Genomic DNA, 23,064 nt, shown 5'->3' with positions numbered 1-23,064 from the left:
TGTCACGTCACTTCTATCTACTGGTAGCGGTTGTACCGATGCAGGGATTCATGTCAAGAGCAGATATCAGCAGCTGTCTGGTTGATAATAGCCAATGATGTAAAAGCTGATGACAGGTCCCAAAAATCCCTTGTGGGGGCTGGTGGAGTCTTTATATTTCTATGTAGAAACAAGCTCATCCGCTCGCATTTGTGGATTCTGTGGAGCTATTCGTTTATCTCATCTGCCTTTGACATAGTTTTATATATCGCGAGCTCCGTAAGCCGTGGTACAGCTCTATACAGTCTGGTGAAATGACATGTCCCTGTCAATGGTACCCTACCTTACGATCTAGGGCGATAAACAACAGCAGATAAGTGGAAGACAATCTTGCGACATCTGGCTAACAGATTGTAGATAGACTCTGAGAGAGATGTCATCTTTACGAGAATCTTTAACCTGGTTAGCATGCGTGCTCCCTCTGCCAATTCAAAGATTCTCGCCATAATTCTAATTAAATGTAGCTTCTGCAACTGCCCATTTCTGTAAACCCCATGCGACAAATTCGTCACTATACAGAACTGGCATTGCGTTTATCAACGCCAGGGGTCAGGTTTCACAAGCATAAGGTATTCAGCCACTGTACGATCTTAACCGGCTTGTATATGCAAAGTACAAAGCTGGTTCCATCAAACCCCGCAAGGCACAAAGGTTGATGATAGTCTCGGTGGCTCAACTGTGTTCCTCGCGTAGAGAAGCTAGATTTTCAGAAACACCTCCTACCAGACACGTCAAGTCGCAACACGCCGTTAGGCAGTGAGGAATTGAGAGACTAAGTCACACCGCCAGTCACAAACTTTTATCGCAGATACGTCACATAACTAGCCTGGTTATCGTGTATTGCATCAGCTACCCGCTCCATCACCCCTTGTGCTCGATGTGGTCTGCACCAATTTTTAAGTTTCTCCCTCTGCCGCCCTTGGTCTGTGCGTGTCGCCAAAATGTGGCGGCATCTAGGGCCTGTAAGAACAGGATGAGAACTCTTTTTCTGTCCTGAGAGCAGCCGTGGTATTTGTCTATTTAGCTTTGGGACTGAGAAACATCGAATAATAACAGATATAGCATCCATATCACTGTATTTCATTGATTATGAGTTCATCAAGCATGGGGTTGTCTCCAACATGGTAGCCATTTTTACTTTCGGAGACTGCCGTTGGTATGAATATTAGGCCGACTTTTCCAGAAGTCTCCGACCTTATTTGAAATTGGATTGGGTGCCCTGGCTTTAAGCATCTTGTAATCATTAATTCCAAGTGGAGCAGCATAAGCAACACGCAGAAGAGGTTCGGAGATAGAACTTAGAACCCAAAGGTGCCGAACTAGAAGCCGAAATAGAAACCTGAAGACGGGATTTCAGCTCTGGTAACCAATTATACTCTTGGGGTTTTTAAAACTTTGTGGTTGAGGCTCCACACAGTGGATATAGACCCACCACCAACCGTTTCAACCACCAAGGGAGGACATCATTGTCATAATCGCGTGCAGCTTCCACATTAGCTTTCGCCTTTGGTTCATGAATACACAAGGCTTAAGCAGAATCCTAAATTCCGAGGTCGTGTCATCGACTATTGGTTTGGTCCCCTTTCCATCCCTGCCAAGCTGCAAAATTTCCATCTCACGATTGCTTCAAAAACCATGGGACGGGTGGAGCTCCACTGTCATCGCGGAGATAATGGACTTAGTCCTCAATATTGTGGATCATCCCAAAAATCAATTTCTAAGCTCTTCTAATCATTTTCTCGAAATTGTCTGCTCCGGAGAACTGCCGAGACCATCCGCCACTGGCAATCTGTTCTGTATAAATCGCAGGAGGACCTTCGAGGAATCAACACCCCAGATTCGATCAAGCCTCTACAAACGATAGAACACCCGAAAAAGCTAAACCTTAATTCGCATACAATGGCCGCTACCGACTACAAGTTCGAAGGCTGGATGGGCCTTGACCCCAAGGCCGCGGAGGGCAACATGGTCTGGCAGGAGTTCCAGCCCAAAGCTTGGGAAGAGACCGATATTGATATTCGCATTACACACTCCGGTATCTGTGGTTCAGATTTGCACACTTTGCGCAGTGGATGGGTATGTTTCGCTTGCTTGAGGACTATTTGCCACAGCTACTAACAATACCTAGGGTCCTACGATGTACCCCTGCTGTGTCGGTCACGAAATTCTCGGAGTTGCAGTCAGAGTTGGCTCCCAGGCCGAAGGAAACATCAAGGTTGGCGACCGCGTCGGTGTTGGTGCGCAGAACGATTCCTGCCAGGGCCGCAAGGGTGACTGTGAAGAATGTGCCTCGGGCCTTGAGCAGTATTGCCCCAACTTGATGGGCGGTACCTACAACTCCAAGCACTGGAACGGCGACAAGTCCTATGGTGGATATGCTCTCTACCACCGCTCTCCTTCTCGCTTCGTGATCAAGATTCCCGATGCCATCCCCTCCGCCATGGCTGCTCCTATGCTTTGCGGTGGTATCACCACATACTCGCCCCTTCGTCACAACGGCTGCGGCCCCGGAAAGAAGGTCGGTATTATTGGTGTTGGTGGTCTTGGCCACTTCGGTATCATGTTTGCCAAGGCCCTGGGTGCCGATAAGGTGGTTGCCATTTCTCGCAAGGCCAACAAGAAGGAGGATGCTCTCAAGCTCGGCGCCGATGCCTATATCGCCACAGATGAAGACGAGGACTGGGCCAAGAACAACTCCCGCAGCTTGGACTTGATCGTTTCTACCGTCTCCTCCTCTAAGATGCCCATCATGGACTATATCACCATGCTCAAGCCCAGTGGCAACTTCGTGCAGTTGGGTGCTCCCGAAGACGGTGCCCTCACCATCCCCGCCTTCGCCCTGATCGTCAAGCGCATTAAGTTTGGAGGATCCCTGATCGGAAGCCCCAGTGAGATCCGGGAGATGCTTGAGTTGGCTGCTGAGAAGAACGTCAGGTCATGGGTTCAGGAGGTACCCATGAAGGATGCCAACAGGGCCATCGTGGACATGGACGCTGGCAAGGCCAGGTACCGTTACGTGCTTGTGAACGAGCAGTAAATTAATCCATGCATAAATAGACATTGTACATAGAATATAGAGTAATTCAGCACAGCGCACTACGCAAATTCATATGATCGAACCGTATATGGCTCACCGTTAACTAGAATTGTTCCCCCGCGTGTGCGCAGTTGTTCGTTGGCCTCGATGTCCTTAGCGGAGGGCAAACTGTCCCCCTCCAGACCAAGAACATATTTGGCCGACCACCCAGTGCTTGCATCCCATTCTTCTCTCCTAGCACTAACCCCCTTCCCTGCCTTCACGACTGCATCTGTAGAACCCGGCAGGCGCGCATATACCTGCTTCTGTCGCACCGCCAAATATGAGCCCCAGATCCTCGCCAAAAAATGTCCGCGAAACCTCCACCTCCTCGCCTTCCCCAACCTTAATATCATGCTTCGATTCCAAAACCCATGAAGCACCCTGCCCTGATCCTTCGGGGCCCTCCTTGAATGTCAACTCCCGCCACACCTCCTCATATTCCGTCACCGGAGCCCCTGGCACATCTGGACGAGCCATAGATCCAGTCTCAAGGTCGTCACCGTTCGGCAATGTAGTAAAGGTGCCACAGTCAACGTCGTCAAAAGAGTTGTGCGAGTCAATTTCATGGGTAAACTGCACGCGGCCTGATATTGTCAGTATGTGTGCAGTCCGGAGATGTACAAATGCAACTTACGAGGGTCACTACTATCCGTAACCCGCTGACCGGCAATTGCCCAGTCAATGTCGCCAGATTTCTTGTCTACGCGAAGGTCCACATACCAACTTCACGGACATGACGATAGTGTCAGTCGTTTCGGAGGCGGGTTCAGGGAGCCATCGGATGGAGATGCGTGTTGAGAGGCGGCTCTCAGTGGGTGGATTTGCAGTGTTGGATGCCATGGTTTGAATTAGGGTCTGGGAGTGTTCGAGCGTGGCTAGGAGAGCAGGGATAGGGGGGGGTTTGTCTCGAGATGGGTTCCGATGGTCCTTCTCACTACTTATTTATTTTAAATACCCCGCATCCGGTGGGCAGGATCTTGATTGGCCAGTAAGTCCGTCGTTTACAAGTACTGTTTATTGCCAAATTCATTCCTATTCCGTAACATAAATCTAGTAAACCTGGTAGTGGTTGAATAGGCACCCCCATTCTTGTGACTTCCATAAGATTCTCACAGTCTAAAAAGAGATATACTGTTGTTCTGAGAACAACCTATGCTTATATTCCACTATGAGTCCTATGAGTTGCTCCAAAGATTGGCCTTGAGCATTGCTTAACATCATACGGGCATCCCATCATACGCGAATCATTCACAGTACAGCCTATGCGCTATCCACATCCTTGCCCCTAGCAGTGAAGATGAGCTTACAAACTTGATCCTTTGGTCGAGCGGAGATGATCTGATCATCGAGATCCATACACGCAGTCATATCCGGTGCAACCGACGACCGAAACTGAGAATACAGCTCTCGGAGAAGAACTCTCATTTCCACCGTTGCAAGGCTACATGCGTCAGTATAGGAGCAGTTTTTGAGGAGTGAGTTTACCTACTTCCTTCCAGTACATCCTCTACCACCCGTCCCAAACGCGAAGAACAAGCGATTCCGGTCGTTGAAGCCCTCTTCTTCCAACCATCGATCCGGATTGAAACGATCCGGCTCGGGGAACACTTCTTCGTTGAAACGGTGTACCGTATATGGCTGACAGCTGACAATAGTATTTTCTGGGATGAAGTACTCATCGATAGTCCTGCCACCGGATGGGACGTACCGTGGAAAAGACATCGGAATTGGCGGTGTGCATCTCAAGGCTTCCTTTATGACAGCATCTAGATATGGCAGTTTATCCAGAGGTGTATCATCGGATGCTGATACCAGTTCCTTGTGAAGGCGATCTTGAAAGTGCATGTTATGTGGCTGAGAGAGCTCCCACATCAGAAAGCAAAGACCATCACCAGTGGTGTCGATACCTGCAGCCATATGGTCTTTGCATTCCGCGGCCACTTGCATGTGGCTCAGCGGCGAGCCTTTACGCGTGAGACGTGCGACTAAGCTGTGCTCATCTGGGCGCTGTTGCCCCGCCATCTGTAACGCGTAGGCATTTGCTTTGGGGGCAGGGCGGGGGATGAGACAGGATGGGAGATATGGAACTAATGCGGGCAGGTAATAGTGTAGGAGATTTTCTGTTGCAGTTAGCTTCGTTTATAGTGTGAGTTGACGATTCACATACTCTGCAGACTTTGATGATATGTCAACTCCTCCATCATCTCATAGTCCTTAGGGTTATCCAAGGACTTCAGGCCACCAGGGCTAAACATAAAGTTCGTTACCCCATCAATCGCGTAGCAGTGCAAGAGAGACTAGAACTGTCAGCCGAAGTTACTATAAGTAGCCATGGTACCCACGTAGATGTTCACACTTCCTTCGATGGCAGCACATCTCGCTACAAAGGTCTCAGCTCGCTCCTTAATGGCGGACACATGCTTCTCGCGTACGACGTTCGACATGGCGTATCTATCGGCCAATTCCCGCTTTCTATGGCTGTGCTGCTCTTCGTTAATTGTGATTGCCTTCATTCAGATGAATAAACTCACCCCTTGCTTCTCGAGTGTTGAGAACATGGTTCTTTACTTGTCAGCTTGTTTTCATTCTATTGCGGGGCAATGTCATACTTAATCCCATATTGTCGGAATAAATCATAGTATTCCGTCTTATCATAGCCACTGCCGCCGGATGCGTAGATCTCTCGAATAGCATTTAGACTAACAAACGAGACTTCGTTCGGTGCAAGGCGGACTACAGGGCCATATTTCTTGTGTAGATGGTGAACGAAAAGCCGTCTATTCGCTGTGAACTCTTGGTACTTCAGGCAGAAGCTGGTGAAGTTCGTATACCACGGGCCGGGGACTTTGGCAAGTGGAGATGAAAGGCGCTTGAAGAGATATAGTCCAACAAGCAAGACACTAGATAACCACAATAACAACATGTTGAATCAATGAATTCCCATGAACCTTGACAGGAATAATGTCCTGGAATACTGCTCTATTTCTCTATTTCTCGCGGGGAGTATATATACAGATTAGCGATACGGGGAACATGATACAACAACCCTGTGCCATCCAAAAAGGGAAGTTTGAAGAGATAACTCCAAGAAATTGAGGGACGGTCCAATCCTTTATCTGTATCTGCATTGGTCCCTCAATGATAGGCGTGCGTTATCGTGCGGGGATGCTTTTATCGGATCCTTTCGACCGATAAGCAATTGCATCTCGGCAATAGAGTTTCTTTTAGTAACAGATGCGTTTGACTTGGGATCTGCTGCGACATCATACACGAGGCGATATCCGGACCCCACAAGCGGACTCTATTTCTTTCACTAGGTGTGGGGAGGAGGGACTAGTAGTCCTTTTTCATCTGTTGTTTCATATAATGCATTGTTACACTCTGTTTGCCATGGCAGCCTGAGTAGCGGTCATACAGTGTGGAGTCTTCGACTGCCTTCGAACAAACTACCACGCTTTCGACAGTCAAGCACATGTTAAGGTCCTTCCTGGGATCTCTTGTTTCTATAAAATCGGAAAAGCACTATAGCAGATCTGGCGTTGGTCGTTGTGAATGAGAAACAGTATGAACTGCCCCTCGCTTCGATATATGTCAAAATATATACCAACGAAGCGAGAGCCAAGGGTACTATGATAAAACCTCTCCACGTTTGTCGAAGATACTTTTCTAATTGGCGCGCTTAACAACCATTCTTCTCTATGCTAGAGATACCCCAACTCTCGTAACACATGCCCAGATAGATACAAAGTGGGACAACGTTGGCAACTCGCTTGGGTATCGGGGATGGAACCACGGTGGAGACTTGCATGAGCGGGGGAGCGTGTGATTCGCCATAGTACATTATTAAGCTGTGGAGTATGGCGCGTGCGAAAGTCGGAGTCTCCTGAGCTTCTCAATGAATTGTCCTCGAAACCAAGATTTATGCACATACTCAGCAGCTGGCAGACGCTTTAGGGCAGCACTATCCCTAGTTCCCCCGCATACCTTAATCTAGACAAAATCGGATGTCGTCTAACGCCCCTAAGCGTGTTACCCTGCGCAGATCATGCCAAGCCTGCATCCGAGGCAAGCGCCGTTGCGACCAACTCTGGCCGCGATGTAGTCGGTGCCAGGCTCGGCGCGTCGACTGCGAATACATTAATATACCACTGCCAGCTGGGCCCGATCCCTCCAGTGCCACGTTGCGTGTTGTACGCCGTGCATCATCCGTGTCCGATCTGCCGATCCACCGGCCGCTACCGTTGGTAATTATGAAAGGATACGATCGGGAAATCATTTCCTTCCTTATAGCCGGAATGCGAAGTTTTCCTACTGAATTCGCGGAGAATATGAAGACGGACTTTATCCATCCGGACCTTTATCAGAGTTCCGAGGCTTCAATCGTGTTTCAAAATGTCCGGACTCTCTGCAGACTCCATTCTCAAGGGGACAACTCTACGTCCCTTACTCCTCTGTTACAGCAACACTGTGCAGAACTCCTTCGCAAGTCTGGTCGTTCAGCTAGCTTCCAAGAGCTTCTCGCATGCATCCAATCACTACTGATCCTACAGTGCATTCTCATCCTCGATGAAAAAACAGATCTTGGCCCCTATTCGGAAACTATCAGTAGTATGTTGTCTAATGTTGGGCGGCGTCTTTGGCAGAAAGCTCCTGCTCAACTCTCCCATACTATGAGTCCACGGGAAGCATGGCTCTTCGCAGAGAGCGTTCGGCGGACGATCATTGTCGCGTTCATGTTGCGCAGTGTATATTCGTTGCTGAAGAGAAACTACTCCGTCCGCACTCCGTTTGTCGACTCGCTGCCTTTCGATGTTCGCACTACCTTGTGGGATACAGATCATGCGGCCTGGGATGACGCAACACCCGTATCTTTGGAACACATGGTTTCGTTGCAACAGTATTCGACCATGCTAGAGTCGGGTGCAGTCCACGGTATCTCACCTTTCAGTGCTCTGATCTTGGCTGCCTGTAAAGGCAAAGCTGTGTCCAACGTTCCTTATCCGCCTGCTACAGGCTACAGGGCCTACTGAGAGTTAAAGCTCACGGAAATGAAATTCAGTTACTCTGGATTCTCTATCTATGTGATTCACCTCCAACAGGTCCAACGCTCATCGCAAGAATTGCTTGAGCAAACCTCTCAGCATCTCCGTCATCTGCTGATATATCTGCTGCCTCTTGATCTCGAAAGCTTCGAAGATATCCTTAGCGGATCCGACCGGGATTTGATCCTCGCCCTGGGTTAGCTTGGCCCACACTTCGTCGATGAATTCCTGCAGCGGCATGCCAATGAGATGGCCGTCTTTCAGGTCCGGCTGGTGCTTAGGGTCATGCAACTCGGTCTGCACAGCTGGGGGGTATATCTCCAGCACCTTCACATTTCCAGGGCCGTCCTGCAGTTGCGTGCGTAGGGCGAGGATGAAATGGTGCAGTGCAGCCTTTGAAGCACCGTAATTCGGACAGCGCATCATCGGCACGAGAGCCATTTGTGACGTGGTGAATGCAATGGCAGTCTGGGTTGGTTGTTTTTGCAGGTGTGGGAGGAACTCCTTGGTAAGACGGACTGCCGAGGTGTAGTTCGTGATCAGCTCTTGGTCAAAAACGTCCAGATCGACGCTCTCGGGGTTTGCGAAATCGAACGGCCGCTGGATTCCGGAGTTGACGAAGACACAGTCAAGGTCAGGGTTCTCGGAAACTACTTCTGATGCAAACTTGGGGATCTTTGGGATGGGTTAGTTGAGCTCTTCATGGATGCAGGCTGCGGGCAGGATAGATGAGTCCGGGCACTCACTGCTTCAAGGTTCATCACGTCAAACACCTTATATTTGACCTTCTCACTTCCATTCTCCCTGACGAACTCTTCCAAGTTCTCCTTTCTCCTGCCAGCAATGATCACTTGGGTATCATTTTGCACAAGCTTGGTAGCCAGTGCCTTACCAATGCCTGAGGTGGCACCGATCACGAGGACTTTGGTGTAAGGGAAAGACATGTTGGCAAGAAGTTATAGAAACCGACGATGAATATCACAACTACATCTCACAACGGTCAACAGCGTTACCTCCTTTTATATCCAAATCCATGTACTCTGAACCTGATGCCATCGCCACATCTAGCGGAGACTAAACCTCTTTGGGCGTTTTCTCATGGCCCACCACGTGTGCGGAGACTAGGCCGGATTGGGCGATCTATGGCAAATGCTACAATTGCGATCAATTTGTCAGGAACGGACTTAGAACATTAGTGCCTCGCCCTAAATCCATGATCCTAGGTCTGTCAAGCTGTGCGTAGAACATTCTAGAAACATAGTGTTCTGAGATTAGCGCAACAAGCATGATCTCCCCATCTAGGTACTTGTTTGGGACATGATCGTGCAGTCTCCATCATTTAGTGATAGCGCTAGCAAGTCCCTGAACTCATACATATGCTTATAGAGGAAGAGGGACTTAGTACCTACTACAGAGTCCCATGTTATTAGCTGAGTTGCAGCATAGTACGGCTTGGGCTTACATCTGTCTAGACTCTAGAGAAGTAGTCCCAAAAGAGATCCCAAGGAGAGATGTCCGGACATAGCAGAATCTACGTCATATACAGAGAAATCACACGTAGCACTTCGTTATAGAAGAAACCACTACTCAGCACCTATGTACTCCCCCTTCTCACACGGATAAACAGGATCCTCCTCCAACTCAACCCCCCAAAACCTCCTCATCCTCTCCCTAAACAACTCATAACAAGCCCCCATCCTCACAACCCTCATCTCGCCGAAATCGTATAGAATACTCGCCCTCCCATAAATATGATACCGCTGCAACCCATAATCGACCACAATATCCGCCGCCTCCAAGATCTCCTCCTCAATATCCTGCACACGAAACTTCTGTCCACCGCCGGTCACATTCGCACTCGAGCCTACAACCACCTTTCCCACCTCATAATGCAATCTCACAACCTCCAGCAGAAGCGACCCCCCACCCACATGAATAGCCATGTTCCCATCCTTAGTCGTCTTTTCCAACGTCTCGGCCGACATGCCTTGCAGCAGCGGATGGTCGGGTCTGTACGGCGCAATAACCCCGAGCGACATATCTAGATCGTGCGTTAGGGTTTTGGTCATCTCGAATCTCTCCGCTGGGAGAATATGCAGCGCTCGGTGGACATCGTAGTTGCCGATTATGCCTTGTGTGTGTCCGGGACGCCGCTTTTTGGCGTGAAAGGCGCGAGTGATGGCTTCGCTGGAGGAGGCGATTAATCCGTAGCCTACTTCCGTCGGGACTATGGCTATGCCGCCTTCTTGGAGGGCTTGGAAGACTCTCAAGGCGTCCTTGTGGACGTTTGGGGGTGTTCCCGGGGTGGGGATTAGTTTTTCCTGGAGAGGCATGGTGGGCGAGATGGTTATAGAATTGGATTGTAGTTGGGACTGTACTGTGGTTTTATATCGTTGGTTCAGATGGGATGATAGAGTGTAGAGACTGATCATGCATCATGACGCGTCAGCACGACTTGGCCCACTTGGGGGCCGTAATGTTAGTGCAGTTAAGCTTTTCATGGTGCTCGAGGCAGCGCATCAGCGTAGGTATAAAATTTCTATTTTTGGATTCAACATTTAAATATTCATTAGTCTAAAGCACGTATCTGAACGTCTTGTTGTCAATCTCCGTTTGATCCTAGCTCATAATCAGCCTTTGCGAAGCTCACAGACACCAGAAAGAGGGAAACTTACCAACATGCCCTTCTCAACACCGTCACTCTCCTCGCCGCTTGAACCAAGGGCTTCCCGATCCCTCCGCTTATTCTCGAAATACATATACAGGTACAGAGCAGTGATTGAAACCAGCTTCACGGCATACCCAACCAACATGCTACACAACAATTAGCACCGATACCCTGCCCTCGACCCTTCCGATTCGAAACTCACGCAATATAAGCACTATGATACCCCGGTGCCTCACTATCCTTGAATGTCTGCGGCCCGATGATATTTCCCACACAATACCCTGTGAACAACAACGCCCCGGTGACCTGTTTCTTCGTTGACCCCGCGATATTGGAGCTGACGATCGTCAGACTCATACTGAACCCCAGTCCCTGGAAATAGCACAGCCAGAGTGCAACCAGTCGGCCCCATTTATTCGAGTCCGGCAGACCGACTAGCAGCGACGACCCGATGATGCAGACCAGATTGGCGAAGATCATGCACGCACTTCGCGAGTGGAATTTGCCGCTATATTTCGTCGCGATCATGCCGCCGAAGAGCAGCGTGAGGAATTGGACCGCCCCGCCGGGGATTTGGAGGTATTGGGTTCCGAGGGTGTCGAAGCCGAAGGATTTGACGATGATGGATGTAAACTGTGTTCTTGTTAATATCGGTCGTGAGCGGAAGGGGAGGCTCCAGTGGTACATACACTCGTCAAGGCAGAGTTTGGAACTTGAGCCCCAATAGCCATGATGAATAATAACCACGTCTTAGGATCTTGGGCTGCCTGCCGCACTTGGTACCATTTGAAGTGGTGGTTCTTTACCCCTTGTTGGTTGATCGCGACGCGGTCGATCGCAATCGCTTTCTCGCGCTCAGTGAGGAATTTTGCTGTCGATGGCAGATCGGGGAGGAAGAGGAGGGCTACGATTCCGATGGCGAGTGATACTGCACCAAAGATCAAGAACACATACATCCAGCGTGGCAGACCGCCTGTTATGTGTCCGATTGCGTAGCCAAGGAGGCTGTCGGTGGTCAGTGTTTCACTATCATTAATTTCGTGACTTTGACAGAGACCTACCCTCCGAACATGGTGGCAATGCCATTGGTGCAGTAATAGGTTTCGAGACGGAGAGGCTGCTCGCTTGAGGTATACCAGATGCTCATCATCAAGACGAATCCAGGGTTCACAACAGCTTCGGTGACTCCAAGGAGAAAGCGGTTGGCTGCTATCCCGGCGAAGTTGTAACAAGCCGGCGTTGTCATCAACAGGCCTCCCCAGACTATATCTGTCAGTCTTGCATAGCAGCATACACGGTGAGGAAGCCGTACTAATAGTAGTTACACTTAGAAATTTTCCAATGGGAAGCTTTTGAAGCGCTAATCCAGCCGGCCACTGCGCGACCAGATAACCGAAATAAAAGATAGAGCCTAGTCCCTGTCAGTCATGGTCAATTCACTGCGCAAGGAAAAGCATACCCAGCCATGAATAGTCCTGGCCTTTCAAATTCGTGCCTTCCTTCAAGCCGTAGACCGACGAGAAATTGAGACTGTTTTTGTCGAGATACTAGAAAAAAAATAAGCATTCGACCAAGACTCGCCAAGGCATGCTTCTTACCTGCAATAAGTATATAAGAAACAAAAGCGGCATCAATCTGAAGTCAATTTTCCGCAGGACCTTTTTAGCCTCTTCTTGGGTATATTCCAATTGACGAGTTTGTTGGTAAACCTCATAGCTATCATCGCGATCCGACGATCCCGTAGACGACAGAGGAGGCGACGAAACATTCGTCTCGATATCCTTAGTTGAGCCCATACTGCGAAGTCTCAGGAGTCACGACAGAAGCAAGACCAGCCCGCACACACTCACACTCATTTTCCTAGCGAAAGGGCCAGCTTTTATAACACCATATCGCGAGACGACACGACTCAACGATGCGGGCCACGACCCCACAGACATGGTCCGATCACAACCATGTTGGGAAACTAGTTTCGAGAATAAATTTCAGACAAAAACGAATATCATTTGGCGTCGAGAGATGTGCACGGTGCAGGGTGCTTGTTGTTGAGTTGATGGTTGGTGGTTTTGGTGTACCGTGTGATCACGACATCGACCCCACGATTGCGTTTTCTCGGCAGTTCCTGATGGTGTCATAGCTGCATTGCTGCTCGGCAAGAGTCCGTTGATCTAATATGTTTTGCAGGGTATTATTCGCTATTAAGCAAGCCCAGTTTATGCATGCCGTGAAGAATGTAAGCTTGGTCGTGGGATGACATGTCGGGCTGCCGTTACGGAGGATATGGTTTTTCCTAATTGGGAAATGCTATGGGGCTATCGACCCCAAAGCATATCTTAACCCTAAAACCACTTTATACAATGGGATTGTTCACCGGTTAGATATGATTATGGACATATGTACTTTTATTTAGTTCATCTTCCGCCCGTAGATAATCAACAAATTGTCGCGTTGAGCGGTCCTATACGTATGCACTGCATTGATCCATACATGATCCTCCAACATCAGTATATCGAATTCTAACTATCATAGTCGCAAAGACAAAGATAAAGAAGAGTTGTTAGAACGTCAGCAGCAGATATCATTGGACCATTTCTTTCTCTTTTTCTATACACCAACTTTTCTCTCATTCCCTTGCAAGACATCCATTCGCCTGGACATTGGACTGATCAGAAGCATTAGATCTTCGCATGAGATTCAAATCTCAACTCAGATATTCTCTGAGCTGCCTACATCAAGAATGCATTGATAATGAATGTTTTCATGTCACGTATACATTAGACATAACTACATATATAAAGAAGCCGTATATATTACAGGTAATATAGTACATCTGGGGAGAGGCCATGTCGCTATACATATCAGACCTCAAAAGTAAAAAGGTTGGGATCGCATGGCCCCTAGGCGAAGTATGAAACCATATTAATGACGGAAAAATGAAGTAGCCAGGCATGTCTGTGGATTAATCACCCGAGCATTACTGTCTATGTTTAAAGGACAGCAGCGGCCAAGGCCACAACGGCACCTCCGAACAGCATACTGGCATCTCCAGTAATCTGGGGCATACCACCGGTGCTCACGGCCGAAGAGCTGGAGCTCGAGCCCGAAGAGGAAGAAGAAGAAGAAGACTTCGAAGAAGTCTGGGCCGCTGAGGTAGTGCCCTGACTGCCTGACTCGGCCGTGCTGGTGGTGGTGGCCGAAGCGGTCGCCGCCACACTGGTAACAGACCCAGCGGTGATCGTTACCGGGACAAAGGCCATTTCACTCTGCTGGAGAGTTGAGATAGTAGTTCCCGGGAAGTTGGCTTCAGGCCCGCCGGCAGTTTCAGTGCAAACAGCAGAGGTTGTTCCGGCCACGGAGCACTCGACGGTCATATAGCTGTGAGATGAGACGTGTTAGCCGGTGTCTCGGCAGAGAACATTATGTGTAGAAAAGAGAAAGCGCACAATTCTGGCTTTTCGTTCAGCTCGTAGATGATAGTCGGCGACGCATCTGTGACAGTGAGACCAGGGCCCAAGCCACAGTCATAGTCATAGTCATCGCTCGCGGTCGCGGTCGGAGGAGCACAACTGACCCTATAGGTTGTTGCAGTGGCGTCCTGCTCTGCATGTTAGTTCAAGCAAGACATTGACAGAGCCGCGCGGCCAAAGGATCGCCCGATCGTCAATCTGTGGGGTACTGACGTTGCCAACGATAGAAGCTTCCAAGGATTGTGGGTCTAAGCCAAGGAGAAACATAGAAGTTACGCTGCTACTCGCTGAGATGAGGCCGGCCATCGCCAGGCCCATAAACAATTTCACGGTCATGGTGGTTTAGGTGATAGGTGGTTATTTTCTCGGTGGTCAAAGTGCGACACTGGGAAGGGGATCCGAGTAATTCGGCGGTTTAAGTAGTCGAGGAATAGGGCCGTACTGTCCTCGAATTCAGGGCCAGGGGCAAAAGAAAACTCAAAGCTTGTCTAATCTCTTTTCGGGTTAGAAGAGGGCTTTGGGGGATAAATTTGGGGATCTATTCAATCTAGGCCCGTTTAGCGACGTTTTACGACTCCAAACCCTACCTTGTTATTGGTGCCGGTGAAGACCGGGAATGAACTAGGATTAGTTTGATATTAGGTAACCCTTGGATAAATCTCGTGGTTTTGCCACTAATCGAAGACTGGCAGGAACTACTAAATGGTACCTGAGGGCCCACTTCTGGCCCATGGGGCATGTTCGGTACCTGTCCATAAGCTAGAGCCACACCACACTAACCCTATATATGCGACAATCTGATATTTGACCTCATATATCATGAGCCACTATAATCGCAGTTCCGAGGGATTACCATTAACGAACAGAAATTGCACCGCCCTGGACTTACGCACAACACTCAACTACAGGACAACACCGGATCCAGCTTCTACAGGTTACACTTTTTTTGTAAAAACATTCCAATAGGAAAACTATCGATTATAACAGAGAAAAAATTGAAATCAACACCACTGGTAAGCAGCTACCCCAAACCCCTGTCCCTTATTTCCCGACAGATCACTCGCGTGCAGAAGTTGGTTGCAAGCGAAACACATACAATCATTTGACATATATGTCCCCCCTCCATATAACCTCAATCAGAGACAGGAGCAGCCAAGGTAGTTATTGGTGCAGCGACCATTGCTACCATTGCAACCATTCTCGTTACACTTGCCGGTGTTTTGGCCACAGCCATATCCACATGGACAGCCCAAGTACCGGCCCTGGGTGCAACGTGCATCAGCTATGTTCCATACCAGTTTGACCCCAAGGCGGAGTTGGACTTACCGAAGTGCAGGTCATACGGTTCGCGCTAAGCTCCCCATGGCAGTCGTTGTCATAGCAGTTCCCGTTGGGCCAGCCGCAATTGTTGGCAATAGCCGCTTCGTCTGGGTTCGCAGAAGGGTGCGAGACGGCCAATGAGGCCAGGCTGACTAGAAGAAGAGTCTTGAAGTGCATGTTTGTGTGTGTTGGTCTTTTGGATATAGAAACGTCGTAATCTGTGCTGGAGGAAGAAGATGTTTCTTTGATGGGTTGAGATGTTCTTTGGCCGAGGGACAACTGCGCCTATTTATACCTTTTCAGGGCTCCTCAAGTGCCAGGCTATTCACCCATGAGCCGGTTTGCCGAAATATCCATGGTCTTTTGCTTTTTCTTCCTCTCCAGTTCCCCATGAACTATGGCTTTCGCATATGCATCTCGTGTAGCTGACTTAGAGGAAGACGATTGTCATTGGCTGAGCAACACAGGCATTGGCTTGACTATGGTGGTTTGTACTACATGAACTGTACAACCAAAAGGCTTTCCATCTGCAATACGCATGCTGATGCTCCAATTACAACCTAAGACTACCTATCTATTACCCCTTATGGTTGTTTCTCGTATAGCGACAGCAACATTGGGAGGTATGAAGTGCGGAGTGCATACTCGACACTACAACATAAGGCAAGGGATGGGTCTAGAGTTATGTAACTATGACAGACCAGAAGTACGGCATTGCAGTCTTTCTTCCTCTGTCTCCAAACATACAAAAATAAGCTAATAGGACTTATGACTAGACCTAGAATTGCCTCTAATTCATTACAATGTGAAAAGCGAAATACAGTTCGACGTCAAGTTCTTTCAGTCTCAACTACCACAGTGCGCAGCGTTCTATACAGAATATGGATGTAACCCTGTCGCTTACGTTGCCCACAGCTGCATCGCTACTTTTTTAAGAACCTTGCAGAAAGCGGGGATATGTAAGCCACTATCACAATTATAAGAATGGTAGATGCTAAAAGGGCAATCCAAACCATAACAGTTAGCTTAGTTCCCCGGATTTTGTTCAACTTATGCGTCAGCTCAAAAGAAAATCAAGACAACCTGTATAAGCGCAGGTACAAGGCCAAGGGGCAATAGTAAATATCATCCGTCCATCAGCTTACGTTCCTCGTCCGGCATAGTGAACTTGCAGTGTAACTCCTCGGTCTAGCATAGCAAGGTCCGGCCTAAACAGGTGCGGCTGAAGGTGTATATTGACCTGATGATTGCTCCATCACTCTTGTAGTCTGGGGTTGTGGGAAATAATGCCCAAAGCAGACCTGTGGCGTTGGCTATGTCATATGCAGTGTGCGTCAGCCAGCCATACTTTGGCCACAAGTTGCTCGCCCGTACCAACGATAATTCGAAATCATTCCTCATGTATTTTCTGGTACACAAAGCGGTATTTTGGATTTATTATGAAGGGCCGATATCCCAGGCTATGAGACTCAAAAGCCAGCTCTAATCAACAGTAATCGCACAAACTACCTGGCTGTCTTGCATCTGCAAAACTGGTAAGGTCGTTATTCACATGATCACTGCAAGCCCCAATGAAGCATTGTCAGCAAGGTCTCATAGCCAGGCTTTGTGAGAGGATGATAGCAATTTTGATCATGCAAAGCGATTGGCCCTTAGCAGGTTAATGCCGTATTCTATTCAGATAAGGAGTCATTAACTGTTTCCCATGTCACTTGGCCTTATGATGGGTCTTTAGAATAATCAGTAAAGATGAATTTTTGTCAATCGGCATAGCAGTGACTAGACAGTCTCGGTCCTGGTCCGAGAGTTCCAGAATTGAGGGTCTTGCATGACGTTTATGATGTCTGCATTCCACCGAACTATCCAGAACACCTGTTGAGCGTATGTGGCGACGCGCTTGTGGAAGTACTCCATCAGCTCTAGGCTATGACAGTTAGATATCCGACGTGGAACATTTCCAAGCCCAATGAGGCTGGTGGAGATTAGGTCAAATAAGTGTATGATGCTTCGATCTCCGATGTTTTCCGTATAGATATATGCTGCCGGGCACGTACGTATGTACAGACCAATCACAGGGTTATGGACTAGTGGCAAGCATACTGAGCGCCAGTGGCACTCGACTGGTGATGTCATGGAAAGAGGAAGCCACAGCACGCGAAGCGGGAGTTCCCATGGAGCTATGAATCTTAATGGCCGTGAACACATCCATGGTACCAGGTGGATATGCTTTGCCGATCGGGTCATTACAGAGCTTGCCCACCACTATGTAGATCGTAGAATGGTATTATCTTATTCATCACAAATTATGTAAAATCATGTACAAATGCTAAATCGAAGAACTAACGCATCACTAATCTAGTTGATCTTCACGCGCACGCCCTGCGATCCTGGCTTCACATGCGGTAAGAACATATCGCGGTAACAATCCACCGAGGACCGGTCTGTCTCAAACAGCTCGAAGTCGAAGTTCCGGAAGACATTCGCGAGGGTGAGGTACATCTCTGCATAGGCCAAGTTGACCCCGAGGCAGGACCGAGTACCTTTACCGAAGGATACAAGGTAGCGCGATAGCTTCTTTCCATCGGGGGCGAGGGGGTCCCCAAGCCAGCGCTCGGGCTTGAATGTGAACGATTCGGGGAATATTTCTTCGTCATGGGCGACGGAGTAGTTGTCCATACTGACCACTGTTCCAGGAGGAATCACGTAGTTCTTGTAGGTGAGGGTGATGTGGTCAGAAATGCGGAACGCACGCTGGCTTGTACCATAGGACATTCGGACGCCTGATAGATGAGATGGTTAGTTCAAGTCGCATGCGACTAGTGTGGGGGAGCTACGCACATTCCTGAATACAGGCGGTTAAGTAAGGAAGCTGTTCCAGGTCCGTTAACGATAGCATGTTGTTGGGATCTGGTATCGCGGCTTGGAGTTCCTCTCGAAGGCGCTGGTAGATGTTTGGTGTGTTTATGATGTGGAAGCTGGCCACGGACAGCGCATATCTTGTTGTATCGAAGCCTGCTCCGATAACTGTGATAGCCTCCTGTTGTAGGCGGGTCAAACTGAGCTCTTCCGGCGGCAGATCGGAGTCGAGCAATGCATTGAAAACATTCGTCTGCTCGGAGCCATTCCGTTTCTCCCTCTTGGAGAGAATGTCCGCAACCTGATCGGCCATTTCCTGATTTCATGTTAGCAACACTCTCACTTATCCTTTGCTGTCCATCCGGTCAACGGAAAGACGGCGCTTATTTGTAAAATACCTGATTGTAATTGTTCACCGACTTCAGGCCCGGTTGCAGAGCCTCCACCAGACCCTGTGGGAGCGAATTGAAGATGGTGGCAACCCATGGAACTGCGTAACCATATGAACCCCATCCAGCAAGTCAAACAAGGCTTGAATGAAAGGCGATTTGAAATCCGGCGCCTCAAAGAAATCATAGCCGCGATCAAGGCAATACCGGACAATGATGTCCGACGCAATGCATCCCATCATCCAGTCAAGGCGAAAGATCTTCCCAGTCCCTTGGTACTCCCGTCGTAGTCGGTCGCAGAGTTTCGTGATCTGCTCCTGCATCATCGGGGACGCATTGTTGATTGCGCGTTTGGAAAAATACGGATTAAGGGCTGCGCGACGATGACGGTGAACCTCATGATTGTGTGTCGGGAATAAGCCATTGGCGTTGTTGAAGCGGTGTTCAAGTTCTTTCGGTTTATCCCACGGTAATGTCTGCGAGTACATCTCCTCAAAGAAAGAGGAGTCCTGGATATGGATTTCGAATGGACTTAAGCGGATAATTGGGCCTGTGGCATGAAGTTAGTGGACGCCCTTCCCCCGCTACATACCCTACGCGACAGGGATTAAAGACCCGAGTCGAACTTACCATACTTCTCATGCAATTTCCGATAGTGGAACAAATACTGTCCACCTGGAGACTTGAAGAACTCATAGTAAGTCTCGTACCATTGAGTAAAAGCAGCGAGTTTAGGGCCTGGGAATTTTGCCAACGGATGCAATGTAATGCGATACAACCCCAACACCAGAACGTACAGCACGGCAGCCACTGCCGTTGTCACGCAGATAGCCAAGGGCGACTCGATTGAAGGTTGAATAACCGACACCAGATCCTGGATGAATGCCATGGTGCAGGGGTTCGATGTTGTTCAAAGCCAGAGGCCTGGGAATCTCTACTCCGCGCGTTGGTAGCCATGGACCCGGCAGTCTGGTCCAGGAATTCTGCAGAAAAAAAAGAAAGAAAGCCATTGTCTCAAATATGACAGGCCCCTATTGTGGGTCTTGGCCGTGGCATCCTGCACAGGGTGGTTAAGCGGAGAAGCAGACGGATTGTACGTTTTCGGCTATGGATGCGCAATGACTTTCACCGGGTTGCGTTTAGTTTCGGAGGTCTTGCCATCTCGTCAAAGTTTCTTGTGAGTATGCCTTGGAAATTGGGGGGAGACCCGCATCCTGCAGTACCAGACGATTGGTACGATCAGTTGATAGTGCCGAGTCTCTCACTAGTAGACCCACCGCAGTAGTGAGAACACGGACGACACGGCCACCTATCATATCCATGGGAATTATCCACCGGACGTTTCTCGGTGACTGCCAATTCAGTAATGAAGGGTGACAATCTCCTGGCCTATGCCGTACGCGGTTGTGTGGCTGAATTTTGCCGGCTAATTTGTCGAGTTGTCTGTGCAGTCCATCCGGATCTCATCCAATATTATGGCGTAAATATGCATTGTGCCCAGCATAATAATTGAGTCTAGCTTTCACTGTTGCAACCTTCCTCTTCAACCCATCATGACTCATGAGTGACCCTTGATCGAAGATTCGAGCTTTGGCCAAAACGGCCAAGGAATTGTTCCACGTACCACGACATCCGTCTCCATAAATGGCGTAACTTAAAAATGGATGTCAAAGCGTTCGGACAGGAAGTCCGGTAGTAGTCTGTTGATAGTGAGGATAGTGGCCGGCGGTCTCTCTGGTTGTAGATCCTACACCACGTAGGTCTTGTAGCCCTCACGTGGGTACCTCCAGTACCAGTGCGCACATCAGTCGATTATTCTGCTGGATTTTACAGGTCATGCAGGCTAAAGGTCGAGACTCCATCTACTAGCGAAAAACTTTATTTATTTCCAGTTCGCGAACGAGAATTATCCGTTTTCTTTCAGAGCAGCTGTGTCTTCCAACTTGGCGAACTGGCTGTGAATGGAGTGTGTTTATTAGAGGGATAACGCCGTATTGGTTGATCTGAGGGATGTTTTTAAAGACATGGCTGATGTGCAATTATGTGGGACACCCGTTTTTTGCTACAGCAAGGTGGGTAACAAAAATACCACAAAAAATCGCCATGGGAAAAAAGAAGAAAAGGTGCACATAACGGCAACAGCTGATATGCTGGGCTTCAAGCTTAGCAGTTCATGCGAGGCCGACACATCGGCTGCACTCCATTTTACAAGGCAACCCAATTGGAATCAGAGCCGGTATGTTTAGTCCAACAAAGCAAATTCTGCAAGCCGGAAGGTAAGTCCAGAAGACTAGGCAGTCTAGTTGAAGGGTGTCACTTTGCATTAACACTTTGTCCTTTTTGCTTTTTTGATTTCTTTACGCTCGGACCGGTGGCATGTTGCTCAGCTGGCGGACACTTCATATGAAGATCGACAGTCGCTCATTAACTACCGAAGATACTGTGGAGTAGTCGTCAATCCTATGAACTTAGCAGATACGAGGAGCTCTGCAACCAGCTTAGAAATCAAGAACGTCAGTTGCATCCACGTTGGGTGCATACACGAATGCATTAGGGCTGGTCATACCACTAAAATGTCTAGGACGGAGTAGTTCGCTCGCCGTTGAGGCCCATTAGCGGCCCACTTTCATCGCAAGACGCCGTGGTGATATCAACCGTATGATACCGGATTCCCGATCATGATTCCCGAAACTCGCAGGAAAGAGTAATGGTTAAATACTAGCGAACAGCTGATTTGTAGGTCTAATCAATACAGATTATGTCATTCGCCATATATGTCTCTCCCATAGCTTTCCGATAGTCATTGTGAAAGCTCTCGTCAACCGAACAAGTCGAGGATTTGCGCTGAGCCTTAGGGATAAACCTTACTGCAGAAGACTTTCTGCTATTGATACTAGTTCATGATTGATTAGCATGTACAGTACGCATATAGGTACTTTTGTGCTTCCAGTTTTTGGCAGCTTTTCAATGAATCGCGGACATTTCCGGTCTTCAGCAATGCCAAGAAATCCGCATCCTCCGGGATTTGAACACTATAATTCCAAGACAGGAATGGAACTGAGCTGTGCGCTAAGTGCGGCACCTGTTCTCTCTCCTTTGTAGGGGCCCTACGTGCCTTGAACGGCCTTCCATCTTAAGATATGTTGAAGGTCAACTGAGGAACGAGGAACTGCTCCAGTGCCTCTTAGGCCTAGTCCCACTTGGCGCATAGAAGGATAAAATCCTTGCGCGGAACGTTGCCGAGGAATGCCATTAGCGGTCTTGAGAACGCCCTGGGTATGTGCATGCATGCTTCGGTGCGGTGAATCGCAAACTCCGACTCTATCGAAAGACCAAAAACGGACCAACACCTCGCCAGATGCTAAGGACATCTGCGTCCAATGCTCCCAACGAATTTGTCGCGGCTTGTCCACATCAGAAAGCTATGCTACTGTCTATCTGTTATGACAAGAAAGCATTAGAAAGCCGTTGGATTGATATTCTAGCTAAATACGGAGCTCGCGGGAAACTTGGGTCGAGATGCACTTTACCATGTCAAGGCATCCGGTAGAAGAGCTTGGTAAGGTATTATGGGGCGAGGATGACGTTCTCATTCACTAAACTATTGGATCCTCTCATCTTTTGTCCCAACCCCCCTTGCACACATGGGATATGTGACCGCAGATCGTCGAACACTGGATCTGCACGGAAGCAGAGGTTTGCGGAACCGACGTGTCACATAACAACCCCGGTCTAGACCAGATCACAATGAGCTGAAGAGCCAGGGATATACCATAACAAGACCAGGCTTAGCCAGTTTCTGGTTGAGCCGCACCATTAAGAAGAAGCGAGATCAAACATTCTCTGGGCAAGAGTATACCAGTAGGTTATTTTCACCTTGCAGACTTTCGTATCCTGCAGTGAACAGATCATACTTAACCAATATCGTCTATGATAGATCCAACGAACGGTATAAATTGAGAAATCTCCCGCCCAACCTCTCTCAATTTATCCTCATTAATCTCCTCGAACCACTCCAGAATCAAGTCAAGCGGTGAGATGCTGCGGCCAGGAGATTTCTCTGACTTCCTCAGAGTCTTACACCTATTTCCCGATTGGAATGAGCGCCGAGATGTTACCCGGCGCATATATCCCAAATTCGTGGTCTGCCAACCCTGAGATTGAAAAACGAGAGAGAGAGAGAGAGAGAGAAAGAAAATATGGT

The 23,064-nt window shown here is 48.7% G+C and overlaps 10 protein-coding genes across 10 annotated transcripts; 2 read left to right on the top strand and 8 right to left on the bottom strand.

The window, feature by feature from the left end:
• Window positions 1–1,938: 1,938 nt before the first annotated feature.
• On the top strand, window positions 1,939–3,076 carry ANOM_003421 (NAD(P)-dependent alcohol dehydrogenase; the record flags this gene model as incomplete). Its single annotated transcript, XM_015548678.1, has 2 exons — window positions 1,939–2,115; window positions 2,168–3,076. The coding sequence occupies 2 exons, from the start codon at window positions 1,939–1,941 to the stop codon at window positions 3,074–3,076; spliced, it is 1,086 nt and encodes a 361-aa protein (XP_015408818.1).
• A 59-nt stretch (window positions 3,077–3,135) lies between these two features.
• On the bottom strand, window positions 3,136–3,958 carry ANOM_003420 (uncharacterized protein; the record flags this gene model as incomplete). The annotated part of the gene is made up of 4 exons (XM_015548677.1): window positions 3,136–3,329; window positions 3,376–3,702; window positions 3,753–3,777; window positions 3,839–3,958. The coding sequence occupies 4 exons, from the start codon at window positions 3,956–3,958 to the stop codon at window positions 3,136–3,138; spliced, it is 666 nt and encodes a 221-aa protein (XP_015408817.1).
• A 420-nt stretch (window positions 3,959–4,378) lies between these two features.
• On the bottom strand, window positions 4,379–6,041 carry ANOM_003419 (cytochrome P450; the record flags this gene model as incomplete). Its single annotated transcript, XM_015548676.1, has 6 exons — window positions 4,379–4,559; window positions 4,608–5,238; window positions 5,286–5,415; window positions 5,461–5,601; window positions 5,650–5,680; window positions 5,728–6,041. 6 exons carry the CDS (start codon window positions 6,039–6,041, stop codon window positions 4,379–4,381), a joined length of 1,428 nt encoding a protein of 475 aa, XP_015408843.1.
• Window positions 6,042–7,122: 1,081 nt separating this feature from the next.
• On the top strand, window positions 7,123–8,148 carry ANOM_003418 (Zn(II)2Cys6 transcription factor domain-containing protein; the record flags this gene model as incomplete). The annotated part of the gene is made up of 1 exon (XM_015548675.1): window positions 7,123–8,148. The coding sequence occupies one exon, from the start codon at window positions 7,123–7,125 to the stop codon at window positions 8,146–8,148; it is 1,026 nt and encodes a 341-aa protein (XP_015408844.1).
• Window positions 8,149–8,226: 78 nt separating this feature from the next.
• ANOM_003417 (putative short-chain dehydrogenase/oxidoreductase) lies at window positions 8,227–9,104 on the bottom strand (the record flags this gene model as incomplete). The annotated part of the gene is made up of 2 exons (XM_015548674.1): window positions 8,227–8,835; window positions 8,907–9,104. 2 exons carry the CDS (start codon window positions 9,102–9,104, stop codon window positions 8,227–8,229), a joined length of 807 nt encoding a protein of 268 aa, XP_015408841.1.
• A 639-nt stretch (window positions 9,105–9,743) lies between these two features.
• On the bottom strand, window positions 9,744–10,493 carry ANOM_003416 (uncharacterized protein; the record flags this gene model as incomplete). The annotated part of the gene is made up of 1 exon (XM_015548673.1): window positions 9,744–10,493. The coding sequence occupies one exon, from the start codon at window positions 10,491–10,493 to the stop codon at window positions 9,744–9,746; it is 750 nt and encodes a 249-aa protein (XP_015408842.1).
• Window positions 10,494–10,734: 241 nt separating this feature from the next.
• ANOM_003415 (putative MFS transporter) lies at window positions 10,735–12,624 on the bottom strand (the record flags this gene model as incomplete). Its single annotated transcript, XM_015548672.1, has 8 exons — window positions 10,735–10,779; window positions 10,836–10,974; window positions 11,031–11,461; window positions 11,518–11,833; window positions 11,890–12,091; window positions 12,141–12,239; window positions 12,288–12,375; window positions 12,427–12,624. The coding sequence occupies 8 exons, from the start codon at window positions 12,622–12,624 to the stop codon at window positions 10,735–10,737; spliced, it is 1,518 nt and encodes a 505-aa protein (XP_015408839.1).
• A 1,191-nt stretch (window positions 12,625–13,815) lies between these two features.
• ANOM_003414 (GPI anchored protein) lies at window positions 13,816–14,631 on the bottom strand (the record flags this gene model as incomplete). The annotated part of the gene is made up of 3 exons (XM_015548671.1): window positions 13,816–14,203; window positions 14,272–14,423; window positions 14,509–14,631. The coding sequence occupies 3 exons, from the start codon at window positions 14,629–14,631 to the stop codon at window positions 13,816–13,818; spliced, it is 663 nt and encodes a 220-aa protein (XP_015408840.1).
• Window positions 14,632–15,431: 800 nt separating this feature from the next.
• On the bottom strand, window positions 15,432–15,792 carry ANOM_003413 (uncharacterized protein; the record flags this gene model as incomplete). Its single annotated transcript, XM_015548670.1, has 2 exons — window positions 15,432–15,557; window positions 15,622–15,792. The coding sequence occupies 2 exons, from the start codon at window positions 15,790–15,792 to the stop codon at window positions 15,432–15,434; spliced, it is 297 nt and encodes a 98-aa protein (XP_015408845.1).
• Window positions 15,793–17,970: 2,178 nt separating this feature from the next.
• ANOM_003412 (cytochrome P450) lies at window positions 17,971–19,749 on the bottom strand (the record flags this gene model as incomplete). Its single annotated transcript, XM_015548669.1, has 4 exons — window positions 17,971–18,395; window positions 18,454–18,787; window positions 18,923–19,410; window positions 19,491–19,749. The coding sequence occupies 4 exons, from the start codon at window positions 19,747–19,749 to the stop codon at window positions 17,971–17,973; spliced, it is 1,506 nt and encodes a 501-aa protein (XP_015408846.1).
• Window positions 19,750–23,064: the final 3,315 nt, after the last annotated feature.

This window comes from Aspergillus nomiae (genome assembly GCF_001204775.2).
Source record: "Aspergillus nomiae NRRL 13137 chromosome Unknown contig00066, whole genome shotgun sequence".
Classification (NCBI taxonomy): domain Eukaryota; kingdom Fungi; phylum Ascomycota; class Eurotiomycetes; order Eurotiales; family Aspergillaceae; genus Aspergillus; species Aspergillus nomiae.
The sequence above is the reverse complement of the archived record's forward strand: the minus strand, read 5'-3'. Positions and strand labels throughout refer to the sequence as shown.